The sequence below is a fragment of the Cinclus cinclus genome, chromosome 1, assembly GCF_963662255.1.
Source record: "Cinclus cinclus chromosome 1, bCinCin1.1, whole genome shotgun sequence".
Taxonomy (NCBI): Eukaryota; Metazoa; Chordata; class Aves; order Passeriformes; family Cinclidae; genus Cinclus; species Cinclus cinclus.
Genome location: NC_085046.1, coordinates 2924378 through 2945590, shown reverse-complemented (window position 1 = coordinate 2945590; position 21213 = coordinate 2924378). Strand labels below are relative to the sequence as shown.

General features: G+C 39.6%; 1 protein-coding gene across 1 annotated transcript; it reads right to left on the bottom strand.

Annotated features, from left to right (window-relative positions):
• Positions 1 to 1143: 1143 nt before the first annotated feature.
• LOC134044264 (vasoactive intestinal polypeptide receptor 1-like) lies at positions 1144 to 18195 on the bottom strand. Its single transcript, XM_062493402.1, has 13 exons — positions 18172 to 18195; positions 17471 to 17570; positions 14145 to 14252; positions 12885 to 12994; positions 10499 to 10596; positions 8947 to 9079; positions 8386 to 8539; positions 6642 to 6702; positions 5722 to 5791; positions 5084 to 5175; positions 4391 to 4520; positions 3513 to 3554; positions 1144 to 1332 (listed from the first exon to the last, which is right to left on the bottom strand). The coding sequence occupies exons 1-13, from the start codon at positions 18193 to 18195 to the stop codon at positions 1144 to 1146; spliced, it is 1311 nt and encodes a 436-aa protein (XP_062349386.1).
• Positions 18196 to 21213: the final 3018 nt, after the last annotated feature.

Here is a 21213-nt window from a genome sequence, read left to right as displayed (position 1 = left end):
GAGGGGGAGTCCAGCTCAGTCCTGAAGAAAGAGGAAAGTCACCCAAAGAATGTTTCAAGCACAGCTCTGGTTTCACCAGCCCAGACTTTTCTTTCACAGCTGGGTTTGCATCCTGATCCCTGAAACTTCACTGGGTGAGGTGATAATGAGCTGAGAAACGCTGGGTGGGATTGGGGCAGGTCCTCAAAAAAGCACAAAAATACAAAAATGTACTTCAATTGGATGTTTCACTGATTGATCTTCAAGGTTCTGAATGTCTGTCCCACAAAAAACATAAACAAACAAACAAAAAAATACCCCACAACAACAACAGCAAAAAAATCCCAGAAACAAAAACAAAACAACAACAACAACAAGAAGAAAACAAACCCAAACAACAACAAAAAAATCTGGGCACTAATATTAGGTCTGTAAGTGATTCTGAGCCCTGGCATTGGATTTGCTGATTTATTGCATCACACATCATCTGCCTAATATTCATCTGCTCCATATTTTCCTTAGGACAAGAAAGGGTTTGGGGTCCTCTGGGCTAATTTAATGTCTGTTCAGCAGGCTTAGAAGAAAAAAAAAAAAATCAAGCAGGTGTTTTTTGTTACTTGTTTTTGCCACTGAAGACAGTTTGAGTTCCCTTTTAAAGCAGATTACTGTCCTATAGGTAAGTGCTTGTCAGGTTTCTGTGCTTAATTTCAATTAGATTGTCTCAAGACATATCAAAACAATAGTAAAACATCAGAAATCATTATGGCAAAGCTTGACCAGCAAATAACCCTTTCAAATGATGGTGGTCTTGGAAAGTGGAAATTTTGGGAAATGCTAGCAATGATATGACAAACATGCTGGGCCTGGGAGGAGTTAATGTAGGGTTTTTTGTGGTTTTGTTTTTGTTTTTGTTTGCTAACCTGTTGATGCTCAAACTCTAGCTCAAAGTCTGGCTTTTCACAACAAAAACAAGGGTGTTTTATGTTTCAGGAGAGAGAAGCAGGGCTGTGACACAGATCTGTACCAGGTGAGAAAAGCAGCTCCTGTTGAGGACAAGGAATTTACAGAAGGCTCCTGACATTATGGGAAGCCACAAAGGATCCCGTTGGCCACCTCTTAGGTGGGACATGGCAGTGTCCCAGCATCTGGTCCTGCTGGAGCCCCTCAGACAGTGGTGACACCATCCTGGAGCACAGAGGTTCTCCTTTTGGGGCTGATTTTGTCCAGCAGGGAAAGCTGAGTGACGTAGTTGACTGGGCTGGTTTCCCTGGACAAAGCCCCGTGCTTGTGGGTGAAGCTCAGGTATTCCTGGTGCTGCCACTTGCACAGTTGTTTCTTCAGCTCAGCCTGAACCTACAGGAAGTTACAAACAAAGAGGAAATACAGACTTAATGAACACTGGAGGTAAAATATGCCCAAAAGTCTGCCTGAGTATTTAGCCCGATAAGTTAGGATTAAAGCTTAACACATTTCTAGAAGAACTTGAACTCCGTCCTTATTCCTTATGAAAAGAAGCAGATTTAATTTCAAAAATTCAGAGGATGGCATGCAGAAGTACATTTGGACCTCAGGGCAAGTCACTGGCAATATTTATCATTTTGGTGACCCCTATTCTGCCTTAATTTTCCCTATTACCCTCACAGACAACCCCTGAGCACAACTTCATGGATGGATCTCTGGATCTTCCAGGAATCAAATAAACAAAAGAGGGATTTCCTTTACCAATCCAGTACTCCAGCTCCATCCCAGCAAACTCAAGGCCCTCCAGCACCCCTGAGTTTCACCTTAACATACTCATAACACCTTGCCTGGAAGCAGCACAGTCTCTCACATTGTCACAGATACTCAAAACTGCACAAACACACACACTGAGACAATCATAATTAGTTTATAGGATTGCAGGGAACCACAACAGATGCACTGCCAAGTGGTAATGAGTGGCCAAGCTGCTCCAGGAGCAGTTATCCCTAAGAAACATGGACAAAAGCCAACCCAGCTTCATCTTGGGGCCAGAGATCAGGCTCTGCCTGTCCTGTTTTTAGCACCTACTGGATTTCTGTGTTGTGGGGTACAATATGCAAGCTATTAAAAGGCTGTTGAAGCAATTAAAAGGCTGCTGGCAGGGAGTCTGCAATACAGAAGGCAAGTTGGAAGTAGAGCCTTCTGTATTCACAGCTGAGTCTTGAAGGCACTCAGCTAGAATGGCCATTATAAACTGTTTTCCTAAGTAACAAACATATTTTAGGAATTATTCATCCATGGATGGAATGAATAATTGCACCTCCATTTGGCCATTCATGTGAGGTGCTGGAGTGTGTCCAGTGAAGGGCAATGGAACTGGTGAAGGGTCTGGAGAGTAAACTGTGTTAAAGAGAAGGAGCAGCTGAGGGATCTGGGGGGGGGTGGGGTTCAGCTGGATAAAAGGAGGCTCAGGGAGAACTTTCTGGCTCTGCACAACTCCCTGACAGGAGGGAGCAGCCAGGGGGTCGGGTTCTGCTCCCAGGGAACAGGGACAGGAGGAGAAGGAACAGCCTCAAATTTTTCCAGGGGAGGTTCAAGTTGGACACCAGGAGGAATTTCCCCATGGAAAGGGTGCTCAGGGATTGGAAGTGCCCAGGGAGGTTTGGAGTGCCCATCCCTGGAGGTGTCCGAGGAAGGGCTGGAGGTGGCACTCAGTGCTCTGGGCTGGGGACAAGGTGAGCATTGGGCACAGGTTGGACTTGATGATCTTGGAGGGCTCTTGCAACATTAATAATTCCATGCTCTGTGAGAATTGTCCAAGTTGAAGCCACTGCAGAGACAGAGGCACCATTTGTCATTCTTAATTAACTATTCACTTTTCTGAGGATGAGATGTGCTCTTACATTTTCTCATCAGTATCAATTTGTTCTGCTCTTTTGGGGGAAAGTGCCAGCAAATTTAGTGAGGTTTATAAATGATAGACTCACTACATTCTACTGCAGGGAGTTTACCCAAATGCTACCAGTGTTATAAAACTAGGAAAGAAAGTGTTTGAACAAAAGTCCTGATTGCATGAGCAGACTTGGAAAGGGGAAGGAGGAAAGAGAAAAGGGAAAGGGGAAAGGAAAAAAAAAAAAAGGAAAAGGGGAAAAAGAAAGAGGAAAGGGGAAAGCAAAAAGGAAAATGGAAAGGGAAAAAGAAAAGGAAGGGGGAAATGAAGAAAGTCACCAGGAGAAATAAACCTAGAGGGAGTGAGGAGCTCTACAAGCTTTCCTTTGAGCCATCATCGTTATAGCTATCAAACATAAATCAGGAGAAAATCCCCTGACAAAACTCAGCAACCATTTTTAAAGGGTCATTGCTTCAAAGTTCATTTTGTGTTCTCCTGTCAGAACTGTATGGATACAAATAAAGTCAACAAAGCTACCAAGGGACAAAAAATATATGAGGATGTCATAGTTTCAGGAGCAGATCAAAGAGAGATCTGTTCTGAAAATAGGAAAAGAAATTTAAAAATGAGAGAGGACTGTGAGTTTTAAGGGTTTTGATAATCTCAGGTACTTGCTACTCACCTCTGCATTTGAGAAGCAATATAGGAGAGCAACAACAAAACCCTAGGACAGCCAGGGTAGGCAAAGAAAAAACATGGATTTAAAATCTAGAATCAATAACAGACATCAGGTTTCATTCACAGTTTGTGTAAGACAACAAACAATGCATATTTTCCATTTTTTCATTGGAATTCACTCTTTATTGAGTTTTCATAATAGAATCAAATCCCTCAATGGACTGGTGACATTTTATGTTTATTACTGCCTTTGTACAGAGACAACAAGGATTAACGGGTTGTTTACTGTGTCCTACAAACAAATTCTCCCTCAGATAAGGCAAGCATGAAAGATGAATCATTTGCAACACAGCTCAATGTGGACAATTTGTGGTGGGGTACAGGAGAAAGGAGAAGGGCAATGATCTCAACTGTTCAGTCCAAAATGTACCAAACACAGGTCCTGACCCTCTCAAATCCATGCTGTTGTTCTGAGTAGTGGAACAGCAAAATAAACAATGAGATATTAACATGGTTCACTACTCTTAAAGGGTAAGGGCGAAGCTGGTGGTTATGTACTTTTTTTACAACCCCTCTTATCCTTATTACATGTGCAATCATTTTCGATCAGTTCACATTAACCCACAGACTGGTCTCCATGGTGTTCTGTTGTTGTTATTCAATAAACGTAAAGATTTTATTTATTTGGCGATTATTCATATAAAGTCTGAGCCAGGGATTTCAAATAATAAGGGAGTAAGCAACAGAAGAGCTCGTGAAGGAGTGAGATGGATGTGTGTGTTGAATTTCAATGCATTAATAAATCCTGCTCTAATAACCAGCCTGAAGTGTGGTGTTAGAGACCAAACATTTCAGGGCTGTTAAACATTTTGTCCATCTTACCTGAAATGAACCCAGGCCCAGCTCGATATAAAGCCGAGCTTCCAGACCAGTGCTCTCTGGGAAAAATGCAAATACAATGTAGTGCACCCCAAAGAGGGGGATCAAAAGCAACGTGGATTTTGCAAGTCGTCTGGAAAAGCAAGAATTAAAGAACAATGCACTGTTAGAAACAGGGAATGAGTGGCAGCAATTCTATGTTGGAACATTTTAAAATTCAGAGAACAGCTCCAAATGGAGGCAAGTGAATCCAGAGAAGTTATGCACAGACTGCACTGGTGGGATCTCCAGTGACTGTGAAAGGGTCTGTAAACAGCCAGGGCAAGGCTTGGTTACACACTGTCTCCTGTTAGAACAAAGAATTTAAAGGAAATCATCTGCATCTTTCTATCTGTGGCCATTTGTGAGGAAAGGACTGGAGATGGATTCAGCACCTGACATTTAGTGTTTATACTTTCAAGTTTTGAAGTTTCGTACTTTATATTTTACTTTTCTCTTTGTCCCCGACATATGCACCCCACCCTTTTTGCCCTGAAGTGAAAAGGAGATGAGGTGTTTGGGATGAAAAAGAAAGTTCACATTGTCATTTCTTCTCTTTCTATTGGAAGAGGAGTAGAACATTCTGTTCTCCTACCCATAAAATGTTTCTAACAGCAGTTAGAACAGGTCAATCCTAAGACACCCAGAAATACTTACACAAAGTGGCTTGAATGTTTCCCTCCTCCCTCTTGGGATTTCAATTTATGGACTAGAATTCTGATCACATTAATGAATATAATAAAGTTAATCTGTAAAGACAAGACAAAATTGATAAATTCACTACAAACCAGGTCATGCCTTCAGTTGATACAAATAACTAAAAAAATCCCCACTCTTAGGAATTGCACTGTTATAAACCAGTGTTCATCTGTTCTCAGCTCAGATCAATAGCTCTAGAAACAATAATTATCTTTCCCACCAATATATAATTGTACATAAAATACGTAAGTTACGTTGAATTAATGTAGACCTACATATCTTAATATCATCTTATGTCTGATATTAATGTCTTGTACTTCTAGTCAGAACTTTAAATTTAGATTTTAAATTTAGATTTTCAGTGGTCCAAAAAAGTCCACCCTGCTCTCAACATTGTTTATGACAGAGAATATACCAGATACAGACCCAAAAAACAGATTGCTCCCTCCCTAAATTCAGGCAGTATAAATTCGTGGATAAGGGAGGATTTTTTTTTTTTTTTTTTTGTCTTAAGTTACAATCATAAGAACCCATTTAAAAGCACAATAATAAAATTATATCTATGCAGAAAGTCGAGGCAAAATGAAAATACTCACTAATACAGTCAGCAGGATGGGGCCTTTGATAATCCATAACACCACTCCATTTTCATCATCATCCCAACATCTGAAACAATAAACAAACTCTTTTTTTTTTTTTTTTAATTTGTCCCATGGGAATTTCCCACAACACACAAAACATTTCTGCCACCGGAAAGGAAAGTGGTGGTCACTAAGTTTTAAATCACTGTCTAAATGTCCCTGGTTTCTGTGTAGTCTAATCTAAAGCAAATTTAAACTGCAAGAAATCACAGATTGAAGAACCAAAGCAAAATTAAAAAAACCCCCCACATTTGTATGTTCAGGTTTCTTTCCTGCTCTTCTTACCGCTCTCAACTCAAGTTCTTATTCAACTCTCCCATGTTCTGAGCAGGTGGGTATAAAATAGTAACTTTTGCAGTTATTGTGAAATGATCTGAAAGCCTTCTGGACAGCTTACAGATTTCTATCTGGAGCTCATGTTAAACAGATTAAAATGAAATAAAATAAAATAATTGAATGAAAACAAAAGAAGAAACTACTTAAGACAATGTTGGTTGTTTGGGAAGTTCTTTTTTTGAAGACCTTAGGGTTAGTGATTTCTAGTTGACTTTATACAGAAGCAGCAAATTTACTGAAATTAAATTATTTCAAGGACTGAGCATTAGGGAATTTAAATGAAATTTCAATAGTTAATATGATATTTCCAGGTTTTGTTACCTCATGTATGGACATAAAAAACACAAGACTTAAAGTATTTTCTCACTTATGTACAAGCTGTAAAAATTAGAGGTACAACTTTAAATTATGAGAGTTTTTTCCTTTACCTTTTTCTGTAAAAAATGTCTTTTTTCTTACGTCTTTTTTCCCGCACCAGAAAAGCAGAACACCATAAAAAACAGGATGCCCTTGAGCTCCTTATCCCAGCTCTGACTTACCCAGTGTTCTGCTGGTGGATTCGTGTGAGGACCCAAGCAAACATCACAGCAGTGGGAGCTCCTGAGCAAATCAACAGGAACACAAGAATCGGTTTGAATGTCATGTCCCATGGAATCTTTCTTCCAATAGGTTCACAGTGCAGCAGGTTGGATTAAAGGTCAAATTATGGGTCAGACAATTTTCAATAGCTCTATGAAAGAATTTAATTTGCAGTTCAGGGAAAGGAAAAAGGAAAAGAATAAAAGCGCAGGAGAATGAAATCATAACAAAGGAGAATAGGGGATGATGTGAAACTACATTTTCAGAAATAAATGTAAAGAATTACTTGAAGGTTTGGGTAGGAATTGCAAGCACTTGCAAAGCTGGAGTAAGCATTTATTTAGCTGAAGCTCTTTTATCTTGTAAATTGTGGCCAATAAATATTCCTATAGCAGCTGGAAGAGTTCACATTTTTGTCCCAAAGACCCTCTACTAATCACTCTGGACCAATCTGTTCATAAGAATTCCAGGAAAATTTAACTAAGTCCAGGATCCAGTGATTTCTAGCCTCACTGTATCACTGCTTATCCTTCTATCATTTTACATTTTTGACTGGGTTTTCCAAAGAAAGTCTATAAAGCAAAAATTGCTTTTGCTCTCCTTCTGTGGAATTGCATTTCCAAAGACTAAGTGACTTTCAAAGCCACCACAAGAGGGACTCTAATGTGAAGCAGGTGACATTTTCACTGATTATTCTATAGAAATGGAGATAATTTCTTTCTAAGTATAATTTGAGATCTGTAGGAAGGGCCCAGAACTTGCCCTTCCAAATTGCACCCCTTTGCTCAAGTCCTTTAAGCTGGCACCGTGTTAAGTTCAAGTTGGCTTTTTAATTAATGAAAAGAAATATTTCCCTCTACATCACCCAAGATGCGAGTTACCCCCGAGGTGTCTCTCACCTTCCATTGATTGCAGAAGGAGATGAGGATTACCACGTTATTAATTGAGTTGTTTGATTTCTTACCTCAAGTTTGCCATGATTAATCAAGGGCTGAGAGTCTACTTTCAGACCATCCTATTTGGAAGTGCTCCAAAAAAAAATTAATTACATTAAATAAAGTCTAAAAATCTGAAGGTGAAGGATAAATTAATATTTATTCAGGATAATTAGGACTTCACTTCTAAGTCGAAAAATGTCATTGGAACTACTCATTTTGGTGCCTGCACTTTACACCAGCCAAGGTGAGACATGGGAATATCTGAGAGTCACAATAAACAATTCTGAAGAGTTAAAGGAATTTAATTCACATTCCTATTCTGAATCAGAGATCATTTCAATTGCTGTATAATCTCAAAGTCAGGAGACCTCTGAAAATAAATGAAAAATAAAATTGTTTGATTTCTAGGTCTGGGCTCTCATGATTTAAGATTAAACTGCCAAATTCTGCTTGCTAAAAACAAAAGGAATCTTAGTCACCCAAACTTCTTTAGTCAGTGGAGGAATTCACCATATTTCTGTGGTATTATGCAGCCATATCACTCATCCTCTTGAGACCGGGATTATTCACCACAAATTGTAAATAACTAAGATATAAAAGACAACACAATGATGCGGCTTTGATGTAGCAGCACTGGATGAACGAGCACCTTCCCTCTAAAAAGAGTCACCTTTGACATGCTCCTTTTACCTCAAAACACAGATTTTATCCGGTTTTGCAAGCAACCAGAAATACTGAAGAGCAAGAACAGGAAGGGAGTACTAACCCCAGCCAGTAAATATGAACCACCACACAAACTTCTTGTTGGAAACAAAGGTCAGCAGCAGCAGGGTTTGCAGGTAGATCCCTTCGATGAGAAGCCAGAAGAAATTGGCTAAAATACTGAATTGGAAGAAGGCCACAGCAGCCTTACAAGCAACCTGGAAGTGCAGAGGGAGAAAAACCTTTCAGGTTTATTCTCATTATGGCTGGTTTTTACAGAAACGTGGGAAAAATTCAATGTTGCCACACAAGAATGAAGAAATAATAAAATTTCTATAGGTTTGAGGTTTTGTAATTTGTATTAACTTTTGGATTTTTGAAAGGGAAATAATGTTTTTAACACAGAGATTAAATTCTTTACTGGCAGAAATTGTTAGAGCTTCCTTGAAGTCAACAGACCTAAATACCAAAGCTGAGTGCAGCCTTAGCACTTGGTCTTTGGGTTTGCATAATACTGTTTGCTTAAAGATTTCAGTTTTAGCAATAGGAGAAAAGATCTCCCTGTTGCCTTCAGGTAAAGAATTAAATGTTCAGTCAAGGGTGAGGGAGAGGGGAAGTTCAGTACCGTCGACATGAGGCAGTGGTCCATAGTTTCATCTGCGAACAGAACAGCATCTTTGGTGAAAACAGCAACTGCTCTCAAGATGAAGGAGACAAACAGATGCATGTGGATGTAATTCCGTGTGCAGTGGAATTTTCTGCCGCAGAAAGAGAAAGTAAAAACGGTTCTTTGAGAGAAGTTTCTCGTGGTCCCATCAAAAGTCAAACAGGAGCACATGAAACTGCAGAACCCTTGCAAAGCAATAAATGATCTGTCACTGCTTGAGAGGTAGCGAGACAGGAGGGAGCAGGGAATGGTTACCTTTTCCAGCTAAAAAAAAAAAATACAGGATAATTATCCTTGTATCACCACATATTTAAAGGAGATGCCAGAAGCCGACAGTAACTGTGGGACTTTTGGGTTGGATTATGATAATAACTCTTAATTATATCTAATAACTTTGTTGATCTGGCTTGCATCAGGCTTTCAGCCCTTTTTGGGTCAAAGAGAGGATTGAGTGGGTGTCAGTCACGTCTTATGGGATGGCTGGCAGAGCAGTTGCCCTAAACTGCATTAATCTGGTGAGGAGCAGCTGATGGAGCTGGGAAAGGGGCTCAGCCTGGAGAAAAGGGGGATCAGGGGGAACCTTGTGGCTCTGCACAACTCCCTGACAGGAGGGGACAGCCAGGGGGGGCGCTGGGCTCTTCCCCCAGCTAACAGGGACAGGACAAGAGGGAAAGACCCCGAGTTGTGCCACAGGAAGTTTGCATTGGATACCAGGGAAAATTTCTCTTTGGAAAAGGTTGTCAAGTACTGGCACAGGCTGCCCAGGGAAGTGGTGGAGTCCCCATCTCTGTGGGTGTTTAAAGCACACGTGGTTCATGGGTTAGTGATGGACTTGGCAGGGCTGGATTAATGGTTGGACTTGATCCGAAATGGCTTTTCCAGCCCAATATTTCCATGATTCCCTTTCCCTAGACTGTCCTGGGCACATTTTACCTTGAACTGAAGGAACCTCCCACATCAGCCTCGTGCTCCTGGGTCCCTCTGTAAGGGCCATGACCTTTGAGACTGCAAACCCACTCCAGTTAGGGAGCTGCTCTGTGTTCTGCCCCAAGCAAACCCCAAATCCACTTCCTAATAACCAACATCATCAAATGAGGCATTTGAAATTAATTAAATCTCTTTTTACAGCTCTCAGTTATGGAAGAAATAGCCTTTCACAGAGGGAATGGCAATTTAGGAAACTCTGGTTCCAGTGCATGGGACACTGTTTATGCAGTCTCTCTTGCCATGCACTGTAAGAATGATCAAAAAATGTTAAAAATTATCTCAAATTAAGGCATTTCCACTGTATGGTGTCATTAAGGAGATTAAGAGAGACTGCACAGCTTGAGTGTTTCAACATCTGCAGGGAAACACCACAGCATGAGTAGAGAAGGACCCATCACCATCAAAGGTGTTATATTTTAGAATGATTAGAAAACAACCATAAAACATCCCACAAAACAAAACCACAATGGATCTGAGAGAAATTGTCTTAAGGCATCTTGAGAAGAAGCCCATTTATATTTACCTGAAGGCAGCAAAGACAATTAGAGCTGTAATGAGTGAAGTCACAGATGCTGCATAGCCAGCAGTGTAGACACACCAAAATGCAGAATAATAGGATTTCTGTAGGGAAAAGAGACACACCAAAATGCAGAATAATAGGATTTCTGTAGGGAAAAGAGACACAGCCCAGTGCAGGTGGCTGGGCTGGATGCATCCTGGGGTTCCCATTCCACTGGGACACATTTTCCTCACTGGTCAGTCCCACAATCTCTGTGCTGTTTTTAGTGCTCGTGATCTGCTTCAGGACTTTCCCTCCACCACTAACAGAAGTTTTCCTTTGAGTCCTACTTAACCCTGCACAGGAGAGAAGTTCCACAGGCTCATCTGAGCCCTCTGAGCATGTTCAACAGGAAAATATTAACTGTGATATGTAACCACCTTTTCTCATGTCAGCACATAAAATCTCTGGAGCACTGAAATATTCTGATGGGAGATTTGTGAATCTCTTTCTTTAAACCTGGGCCAGACTCAATAAGTATTGATTTTCATCAACAGCTATAGCTGAAAGAGAAATAAACCTCTCAATCTGCAGGTGAGGAAGCTGAAATATTGACAAAGATTTACATCAGCTTGTGGAGGTAAGTTAGAGCCAAGAAAATCACCACACAGTCCTTAATTCTCTGGACAAACAGTTCATTCCTTGCTGTATATTGTAGCACTGTAAATTCTTTATAATACATTTGTTTTCAATTAAGACCTATAGCCTAAGAATTCCTAATCTTATGTCTTAATTAAAATAAAGCTTGTTTACTTAGCTTTAACTATACAAAATTTATTCTGATTCATTAGAAGATCGCCTAATTATTTAAAATACCAAGATACTAAATTCTCTGAACCCAGGCAAATTTCCTCCTTATAAACCCAGCAGACAGTTTGTTCTCTACTTGATCCTGAATCTGTTTATCCAAAAGGCAGCAATTCTAGGTTGAGGCAACAGATTAGCAAATTTAAGTAGATGCATAAAGAGGTCTTATAACCCTGACATGGTAGGAATCATCCTGGAGTTGCTGCAATACTCCTGATCTTTTATACAGTATTTTCAAAACACAGATGAAAATCAGAAAAGAGGTAATTTAATTGAATAATGAAGTGTTTCAATTCATTTCATCTGGTTTTGTAGAGGAGATGAAAAGAAACAACACTAAATACAAAAGACATTGTAAGTGCTCACTGCACATACAAAATACAAAGCAAGTGCTTCGCTTAGGACATAACTGGGATTTTTACTCGCTTCCCTATGTGTGCAGTGCAGCAAAGATTGCTGATTTTATCTTCCTTTTGTAGTCAAACCCTGTGGATTTGAGTGGAATAACAAGCTAAACACAGCCAGAACACAGCCAGCAGCTCTGAGCAGAAATCTGCTGTCATGTTCAATACAAACATAGCTCCTTGCTTGATTTTAGCTTAAAACAGCCAGAAATCATTCCTGTTTTAGCATAATTCAGGGGCTGCTTGGAGAAAGCCACCTGGAGAGTGAGTTTAGCCCTGTAGGAGAACCCCATGGGGGATGGAGAAATGGGCTCCAGAATACATGTCCTTTTAAGAACCTTACATCCCTTCTGAACTGTTCAGATCATTCCTAGCATCTTTCTGGAAGGCTTTTAAGAAGTTATTTAAGTTTTTAAGCATTTATTTAAGATTTTAAAGCATTTTTATTTCCTCAAATTACAAATATTCTTATTTACAGAAGGTCATTGAACTCCAGATATGAACTCCAGTAGAATGAAGAGAAATGTGGAAATTTAAATCGTATCAAAATGTGGATGTGAAAGAAATTCTGAAGCTTAATTGAGCATGAATGATGATTTTCAGATAGGAAAAATAGCCACTTCCTGCTCCACTGAATACCTGAGATAAAGTGAGGAAATACTCATTGTCATCTAAATGTTCCCTCCTAGGGGTGTGTGTTGAGCACCAGGCTATAAAGTTAAGAAATATTTTTCTGTGACTCAGAGAAAATCTGGAAAACATTGCAAATGGGAGGGATCCAAAGGAATTTTCCCTAAAAAAATCCCTAAGGTCTAGTGGGAAGGGCTTCCCTGGAAGATGGGTGCATGATGAGGATTTACATCACCTCTGTCAGAGAGCCAAAGCCTTTGCTAGTTTGGACAGGTGAACTAAACATGAGTTTAACATAAGAGGAGATATTTGGCTGGAAAGTTCTGACTGCTGCTCACTTGCTTTATGTTAATGTGCTAATTTGTTAAACAAGTTCTAAGTATACCTAAAAGTTTTGAGTTTAGCAGTGAAAATGAGTAACTACTGGGTCCTGACAGGACTCGGATGTGTGGAGCATCCTCAGGAGAGGGTGCTCTGGGGGTGTTCAGAAGGAGGAAACCAAAGCCCACCTGATCCTCAGGTCCTTTGGTGGAACCTTCATCAAACCCACAGGCAATGGTGTATGGTGGGAATGGCTCTGACCAATATTCCTCCTGTGTGCAATTCCTCTGAAGGAAACCTTCAATGGGAAAACACAGCCGAAAATTAATTAGGGGTGCCTGTGCTGCTGTTAAGTTTCGATGAGTAGCAACAATTTTTTATTACCCCTTTGATTCCTAAGTTAAGGACTTAGAGGTTTAGTTATGTTCAGCAAGATTAGCTGTGAGAATGACAATATTCTATATATCTATCCTTTAAAAATTGAGGAACATGTTCCCAGTCATTTCAAGATGCAGTGGGACTTGTGCATTTCATATGGGAAATCAACTCTGCAAATTCATTTCATCTATGGAAGAAATCAAATTATACATTTACAGCATATTTGGGGATTTTGGGCAAAGCCCTGAGGCGTGTTTTCCAGACTGGAAGCTCCATACAAGTTTTGATCTTGGTCCTGCTCTGACAGGAGGATTGGACTAGATGACCTCAGAAGGTTCTTTCTGATATTAATTAATGTGCAGTTTTATAAATCAGTGATTTTATGACATATTCCTTTATAAATTCAGCAGCATGGTGCACTTGTCCATTGTATTTACATCACCAAAGGAATTAAACAATTCAGTAGAGCACAACACAAAACAGGAGTGTCAATATTGACCCTAAGCCAAGATGTGTAACTGGATAATTACTGAATGCTGACTGACATGAGAGCATTGCAAATCAGGAAAATATGAAAGAATTCTTGACTACTAGAATGAAGAGAAAAGAGAAGAGAATTGAAGAGAAAAGAGGAGAGGAGAGGAGAGGAGAGGAGAGGAGAGGAGAGGAGAGGAGAGGAGAGGAGAGGAGAGGAGAGGAGAGGAGAGGAGAGGAGAGGAGAGGAGAGGAGAGGAGAGGAGAGGAGAGGAGAGGAGAGGAGAGGAGAGGAGAGGAGAGGAGAGGAGAGGAGAGGAGAGAAGAGAAGAGAAGAGAAGAGAAGAGAAGAGAAGAGAAGAGAAGAGAAGAGAAGAGAAGAGAAGAGAAGAGAAGAGAAGAGAAGAGAAGAGAAGAGAAGAGAAGAGAAGAGAAGAGAAGAGAAGAGAAGAGAAGAGAAGAGAAGAGAAGAGAAGAGAAGAGAAGAGAAGAGAAGAGAAGAGAAGAGAAGAAAAGAAAAGAGAAGAAAAGAGAAGAAAAGAGAAGAAAAGAGAAGAAAAGAGAAAAAGGAGTAAGAAGAATAAGGAAAATCTTGCCGTGGGTACTGGTGAATCCTTCAAAAAATTGTGGGCAGGGAATTTTAACCACTTCCCCAAAAGTGGCTCTGGGCCAGCAGGTTAAACCATCCCAATCTCTGGCACATCCTGTAAAAAAAATAAAGGTCGCTCTAAATTAAAAAAAAAAAATCACAGAGAACATCACACATTTGATCTTGCATAATGAGATTGTCTGTGGCTTTCCCACTCATTCACATGCAAGAAGAGCCACAGCAGGATGTGCAGCTCTGCAAAAGGAGTGGAGTGTTTTCCTTTTCTCCTTGAATGCATCCTTGCTCACACTTGGTATTCCAGCTGGACCTTCCCCTCCTTATCTCATGAGAGAATGTATCTGAAATTCAAGCAGACACAATCCTAAAGTCAAATCAATTGGAGCTCTCTTCTGTTGTCAAAACAAAAGCCACCAAAATAAAAGTATTGAATAATGATTAACACTTGAGATTTCTCATTACTGCTTTCTCATTACTTGAGATTCCTCATTACAGAGTGTAACTGAAATACATCAGACCTAAAACTCAGCCTTAACCTCTTTATTTCATGTTTAAAAATCTACCCATTTCACCTGGCTTACAGGAAATAAGGGCTGAAGTCCCAGTCTTAGGCAATCAATGGCATTTTTGCAATGGGATTAAATTAATCCCAAACAAGGAGAACACCTCAGCATTATAAAACATGACCATCACTGGGAGTAGGTCTGGCTGTTTGGAATTCACGAGTTTCCCTAAAGCAGAGACTTCTGGCTGATGACACAGGGTGTGCTCTGAGTCCCCTAAAAAGGGGTTTTCAGAGGTTTCAGTGAATCACAGCTTTGTCACAGCTGCACACCGAGGCTGGCAAGTGGGCGTGGGGGCTGCACAGAAAAAGTACCAGCATGTAAATATGCTTGAAACAATTAAAAAAAAGGGCATCATGCTCCAACCAAAACTAATCTCTAGGCAGTCAGAAGGAGGATATAAAGCAGGGGGTTGAGAGGTGTTGTTTTCTTCCATGATTCTTCTCTGCTGCCTCTGCGATAGATGACAAGTCAAATTTAAAGTTGTCAAGTTGAAATGTGGAAGAAATACTTCTAGTATTTCTCAGCTGTAGCTGAGCAAAGGTACTCTCTGGCTTCCAAAAGGATAGTCCTGAGAATCTCTCACAGCATTATCCTCACATCACCCTCGGGAGGATGAAATTCCTGGTATACCGAATTTTCCAGGGAAAACAGAGGCCCTCAGTCATTAGCTGAAAATTTAATTGCCTCAAATATGTCAGCTAATCTCAGCTACGTTTCCTTTGTGATCCACAGAAAGATACAGAGGCTTCCAGTGCTCATTCATCCCAAATATTGGTGCCTTCTTCCTGAGGACAGGATGAATCACCCTGCAAATACCTGGCTCTCACTGATGATCACAGCCTAAACTCGGCTGCTAATTGCCAAATTAATGAAGCCAGGTTATATCAGTCCCACTTAGACATGCAGTGGCCCCCACACTTAGAAAGGCTTGGCAGATTTGAGCAGCTGGGCCTAAAAATCTATTTTATCTGGCAATGTGGAGTTAAAAGTTGTATATTTTTTTGTATTTTTTTTTTTTTTTGTGACTTTGTGTAGGATCAGAACCTGCATGTCTTAAGTCTTAGAATTTATTTATCTTAGATTTATTTCTGGTGACTTCTAGAGTTTATATCAAAGAATTTGCTGAGTGCAGGGGCTGAAAGGGAATTTTTCATGCCAAGGTTTTCAAGAGACTGGTGATGTCCAAGTCACCTGAGACTCCATGAAGACAACTGCAGTAGGAGTTGTATCTATGAATGTTGACACCATGGATATTTCAGTCTTGTTCAGTAATCCAAGAATTTTTAGACAGTGAAGAAAAAAAAAATAAGAAAAAAAAAAGTGAAGTTAGGACTTGATTCATTTGACTTATTTCACATATCTGCTCCAAAATTTGAGGAATTTCACCCTGGGTTCTGCTGGTGGAATTCATTGGACATTGTTCTGTACAAGAATAATGTGGAACCACTTTAGATTAAAAACTCTGCCACACAGACTGATTCCAGCACAGATTCTCTACAAACTATGATCCCTCTTCTTGTCTCTCTGAGTTCCTGAAAACTCAAACACAAGTAATGGACTTTTATCTATATTAGTGTACTTTTATCCTCCAGATAAAATATTTGGGATAAATTGTTTTTCCAGCTCTAATATTTAATTTCAAACTATATTGAGAAAGGCTGTAAATACCAGAACAGACTTTCATTAAAGTATTTCCCTATCTGAAGAATAAAAGGTGGAAAGGGGAGCTTTAAGAAGCTCAGAGTGGACAAGGTTGAAGATCTTTAAAAAGTTTAAAAGAACTCTCAGGGATTTTTATTTCTTTTGCTACAAACAGGATTCTAAAACCATGTAACTATTTTTGTGTTGAAGAGGAAGATGCCTGGAATGACATCCTGTGATGCAGGTAACAAATCATTTTTAAAAATGCCTAATTTATACCAGACATTTTTGCAATGGGTTACTGTGTGTTCTAAGGGCAAAATGTGTCTAAGAGGTATTCTGGATTTTAATAAAGTGTGTGTGAAAAATAGCACCAAAATAAAATAGGAATCTAGAAGAGGGATATGAAACATGGGAGTGATTGGAAATCCTGCAGAATAATATGGAAGACAGAGGAAGTATTTTGGGGTTAGGCTCTGATTTTCACCAGGCTGCTAAAGGCAAAGTTTCCAAAAATTCTATCCCGACCAAATGCGTGAGGTATCGTTGTCTCATAATTCCTCTGCAGAGAACAAACATCTTAAAATTCATGGAACTGAAAAATCTCATGAGGCAGATTCAAATTTTTGTAAGCAAAGCCAACCAGAATAAAATATGACTGAATTTTTGAGAGTCTGAACATTTTGAAATTCCATGTTGAGTTATTTCTAAGCATATATCTACAATGTCAAAACCAAAAGAGGGAACTCCTTACGCAACATTCTAAATCTACTTTAAAGGCTCTGTTTTGTGTTCATTTTAGTTTTTGAAATTTATATGAGCATGGATGGACTTCTGAACACCACCACAATAAATCTTTACAAGAAAACAATGTCTAAAATTGTAAAAATCTAATATTTTGAAGGACTTGGGATTTTTTATTTTTTTTTTTCCCACAAAGACTATTTTCACCATATTGGAATGATTCCCAATGTGACACAACTTCAATAGGGTCTTCAGTACCTTTTGTGGGAGTTTCTTTGGAGTTTTGGATGTAAATAAGGAACACAGTAAACACTTCAGTGATGTGAGACTTTCCAAACCAGGGAATGCCCATCAGGACCCTTACCTTTAAGATCAGGTGAGGCAGATTCGTTGTGTGCTGAGCAAAGAGCCTCCTCTTTGACCACCTGCTGGAATATTTTGCATTCTGGATGTATTCCCGTAACCTCAGTGAGAGAAAGAAAAAGAAAATAAAATTTAAAAAACCCCAAACAACCAAAAACAAAACAAAAAAAAAAACAAAACCAAAACAAAACCAACCAAACAAAAAAAACCCAAATAATCTCTGTGATTATCAGAATGAGAAAAACCAGTTTGTACCTCATTGTTTATATCTTGAGATCTATTAATTTGAAAAATCCAGCTAAAGTTGGGGTATTTTTTACAAATAGAATGCATAAATGGCAGGAGGACCCTGTGATCCCAAATAATTATTAATTTGTGTACATTTCCTTATTCAGCATCTCTCGTCCAATCTGGACATTTTTATCCCCTTCCTTCCAGTTATGTATTCCACAAAACTTAAATGATGTTCGTAGCTTTTGGATTTTCGCATATTTACCAACTGGCCAAAATTGGATTAATCCACCAGCTGTGGGATTATTCACATCAAGTTGTTCAAATTTAAATACAACCTGACCACAGAATTATTTCTTCTCCATAAACCAACTTAAATAAATTGATTTAAAGAATGGTAGTCTCGGCCATAGTTTAATCTGAATGATTGAAAAATTATATGAATGTATTATCTGTGAATGTTGCACACACCTTGGACTGAGGAGCTGCTTCCATTGTAGCAGATGAAGAAATGAGAAAAAATTAATGACTTGACTGAGAATCTTAAGGAATGTTTTAGTCTCACAGGTAAGGGTAGATTTAAACAATTAAATGGATTTCTAGACAGCAATTGCTGAATAGAGTCTAAATTCATCCTCCCAGTTACAGATATTTAGTCCCATTTATTGCCATGAATTTTGCCTGACCTCCATCTCCCACTCCAGAAAGTTTAATGTCCCCTGTAGTCCTGTATCCTAACTCCTGTGACTGTGGAGATGTTCTGAAAAGCCTACACAACCCCAAAATGTCTTCCTCTGCAAAGGCAAATAAATTCTACAAAATGAACTACATGCCAGGGTCTACACTTGATTTCTTATCTCAGCTTCTCTTGCAGCCCTTGGGAATTTTAAGGATGTGTCAGGCCCCCAGAAATGGTTGGTATTGTTTGGGATGTCAAAAGGAATCTCAGCCCTCTTGTGCAGCCTCTACATTCATTTCCTCAGCCCCATGTAGAAGAGTCAAATGCACAGTTTGAAGTCTCAGATGCATTATTTGAAGTCTCAAATGCTTCTACACCAATTTTTAGGAAACTGAACTGAACTGAGCGAAGAAAGCCACTGAACTGTATTCAGAGAAATGGATACTGGACCAAAGCCTCTTTTGGGATATTGGGATCTTCAGGGCCTTATATGGATTAGAATTTCTTTGTTTTGTTGCTTGCTTCTTTCTACACTATGATATTCAAGACAACGCCAAGGGCTCAGTGAGCAGGGATTTTAATGGAAAATTACGGACTGAAGACTTTCCAGCACGTCTTTGAAGAAGACTGTAGGCTGTTTTATCCTCTAAAGACTTGGCAAAATCAGTGCAGATGTAAACATCACTTCTATGATGCTGTTTAAATCTCAGAAAAATGATTTATTGGTCTTCAAAATGTTCTCAGTGAGCAGAGCAGCCAGGATTTCTTTTAGCCTTCACAGAAATGTTGCTGGAAGTTATGCAGACTGTTCCATCTTAAATAATATCTGCTAAGGAGCAAAAATTAGAGCACAACTTTATTTTAAAAGCCTTTAAAACTTCGCCTACATTTGGGTTTTAAAGTAGCATAGACAGACTTGTCTTAATTATGAGGCCCCAGAGATGGCTTGTCCATGCTAATATTAGAACAGAAAGAGGATTAGGGGCACTGTTTGAAAAGAAAGTTAAGACATGGTGCTTTTTCATGCATTATATCGCTCCAGTGGGTAATTCAAAATACATTTTATAAATCGGCATGAGTAACTCTTAAAACAGTACTTTTTGCTCTTCAACTATAGTAACTCAATTCTGAAATGAACTTTTTCAGGTGTTAATAGGATCCCTGCTCTTCACTTTATATTTAAACAGGCATTTCACTTTGCAGCTTGCCCACATAACAAATGAATTCTCTGAGTAGAAGTAACAAAATAATGGCTCCATAAATCTCTCACTATTTCAGTTCGTAAAGGTGGATTCAGCTGGACAGGAAAAATGCCATTCCTTTACTTTCTGGAATTCCTGGATTCTGTTGAAGTGATAATTTTGTATTTGGAATTAGGCTTGGTGTTTAAAAGTCATGGCAATTTGAGATGATGCTCTAGCATCTACTCCGAGTCTTCTGCTGAAAGGTTAAGCTAAAAGGTATAACCCAAAGTGCAAACAAACCACAGAATTTGAAATGTCTTAGAACAAAAGCACTGAGGAGTGATGGGTTAAATTAACTCCCACACGATGCCAGAAATGTTGGGAATCCTGGAAACACACAGAATCAGTTCTGGAAAAAAAAAAAAAAATCAGATGGGGAAGAGTTATCTTTTCTCTAAAAGTCAGTCTGAGAGACACAGGCAGCTGATACAGGTGGAATGAGGGACACTGAGTGCACCAGAATCCTGCTGCTCAAACAGGCACCTCCTGCTTCTGCATCTCCTGTCTCCTCTTCTTTGGTAAATTCACACCTGTTGAAGCAGAGCCTCACTCACCATCACTCAGAGTTGTTGGAAAAACGGAGTTCTTTATTTACAGTGGCTGGAGTAGCTCATGCCCCTCCCCTGGGTAGTGGTACTGCCTTGGTTTTGCACATGACAGAGGAATTGCTGAAATGGTTCCAGGATGTCCTGCCTCTGAAACTGGTGATAAATCATCAGGAAAAAAGATTTGATGATTTCTTTTGGAAATCCCCATCCACTGGTAGTGATACCCAGAGGCTGGGGAGGTTCTGGAGCAGGGTGTCCAGAGAAGCTGTGGCTGCCCCTGGATCCCTGGAAGTGTCCAAGGGCAGGTGGGACACTGGGGCTTCGAGCAGCCTGGGATGGTGGAAGATGTTGGAGTTGGAACTGGATGATCTTTAAGGTCCTTTCCAATCCAACCCATTCTGAGATTCTTTGATACCATTGGTGGTCCTGCAGTTGATCCCACTGACATTCATAAGTAGAGCAATTAGCCATTGGCTCAAAGTTTGTTTCCTTCTGGGTTACTGGATTTGGGATGGGCAGGGCTACAACCATAGGAGCCCAGACTTTTTATTATAATCCAGAGATTAAATATCACTGACACTTCAGGGTTTGAAAATTAACATCAAGCCCTATTTCAGATGTAACCCACAGACTATACCCCTAAGAAACAAAAACAAGGCTGGTGTTACTAATTTATAATCGTGCAGCCACTGTTGGAGAGAAGAAAATAAAGAAAAAATGACACATATACAAGAAATCAAGAACAGTCCCAATGCTTCAATTCATTGGTTTCCCTCAGGCTTTAAGAAAAAGAAAGACATTAAACCATTGCATAGCTAAAGAAAAGCCTTGTGGGCAGAGCATGACTTGTGATTTGTTGTCTATAGCTTATATCCTGCTATTAGTCTTACAGTGCCTTGAGTGAAAACTTTTTGCTCTGATCTGCCTACAAGGGTTGGGTGATGGTGCTTTCTAGAAAGCAGGAACTCTGCATTTGGTGCAGGGACAGATGATGGCAATTTGGGAAGCACCTGCTGAAAAGGAGTCTTTTGTAGGAAAAGAG

Excerpts from the sequence above, each read along its gene's own strand:
- LOC134044264 (XM_062493402.1), bottom strand. The coding sequence starts at position 18,195 with ATGGAAGCAGCTCCTCAGTCCAAG. Across the intron at positions 10,597-12,884 it reads CCAAAGGACCTGAGGATCAG|AAATCCTATTATTCTGCATT; the intron begins GTGGGCTTTGGT and ends TTTTCCCTACAG. Across the intron at positions 1,333-3,512 it reads ATTGCTTCTCAAATGCAGAG|GTTCAGGCTGAGCTGAAGAA; the intron begins GTGAGTAGCAAG and ends AACTTCCTGTAG.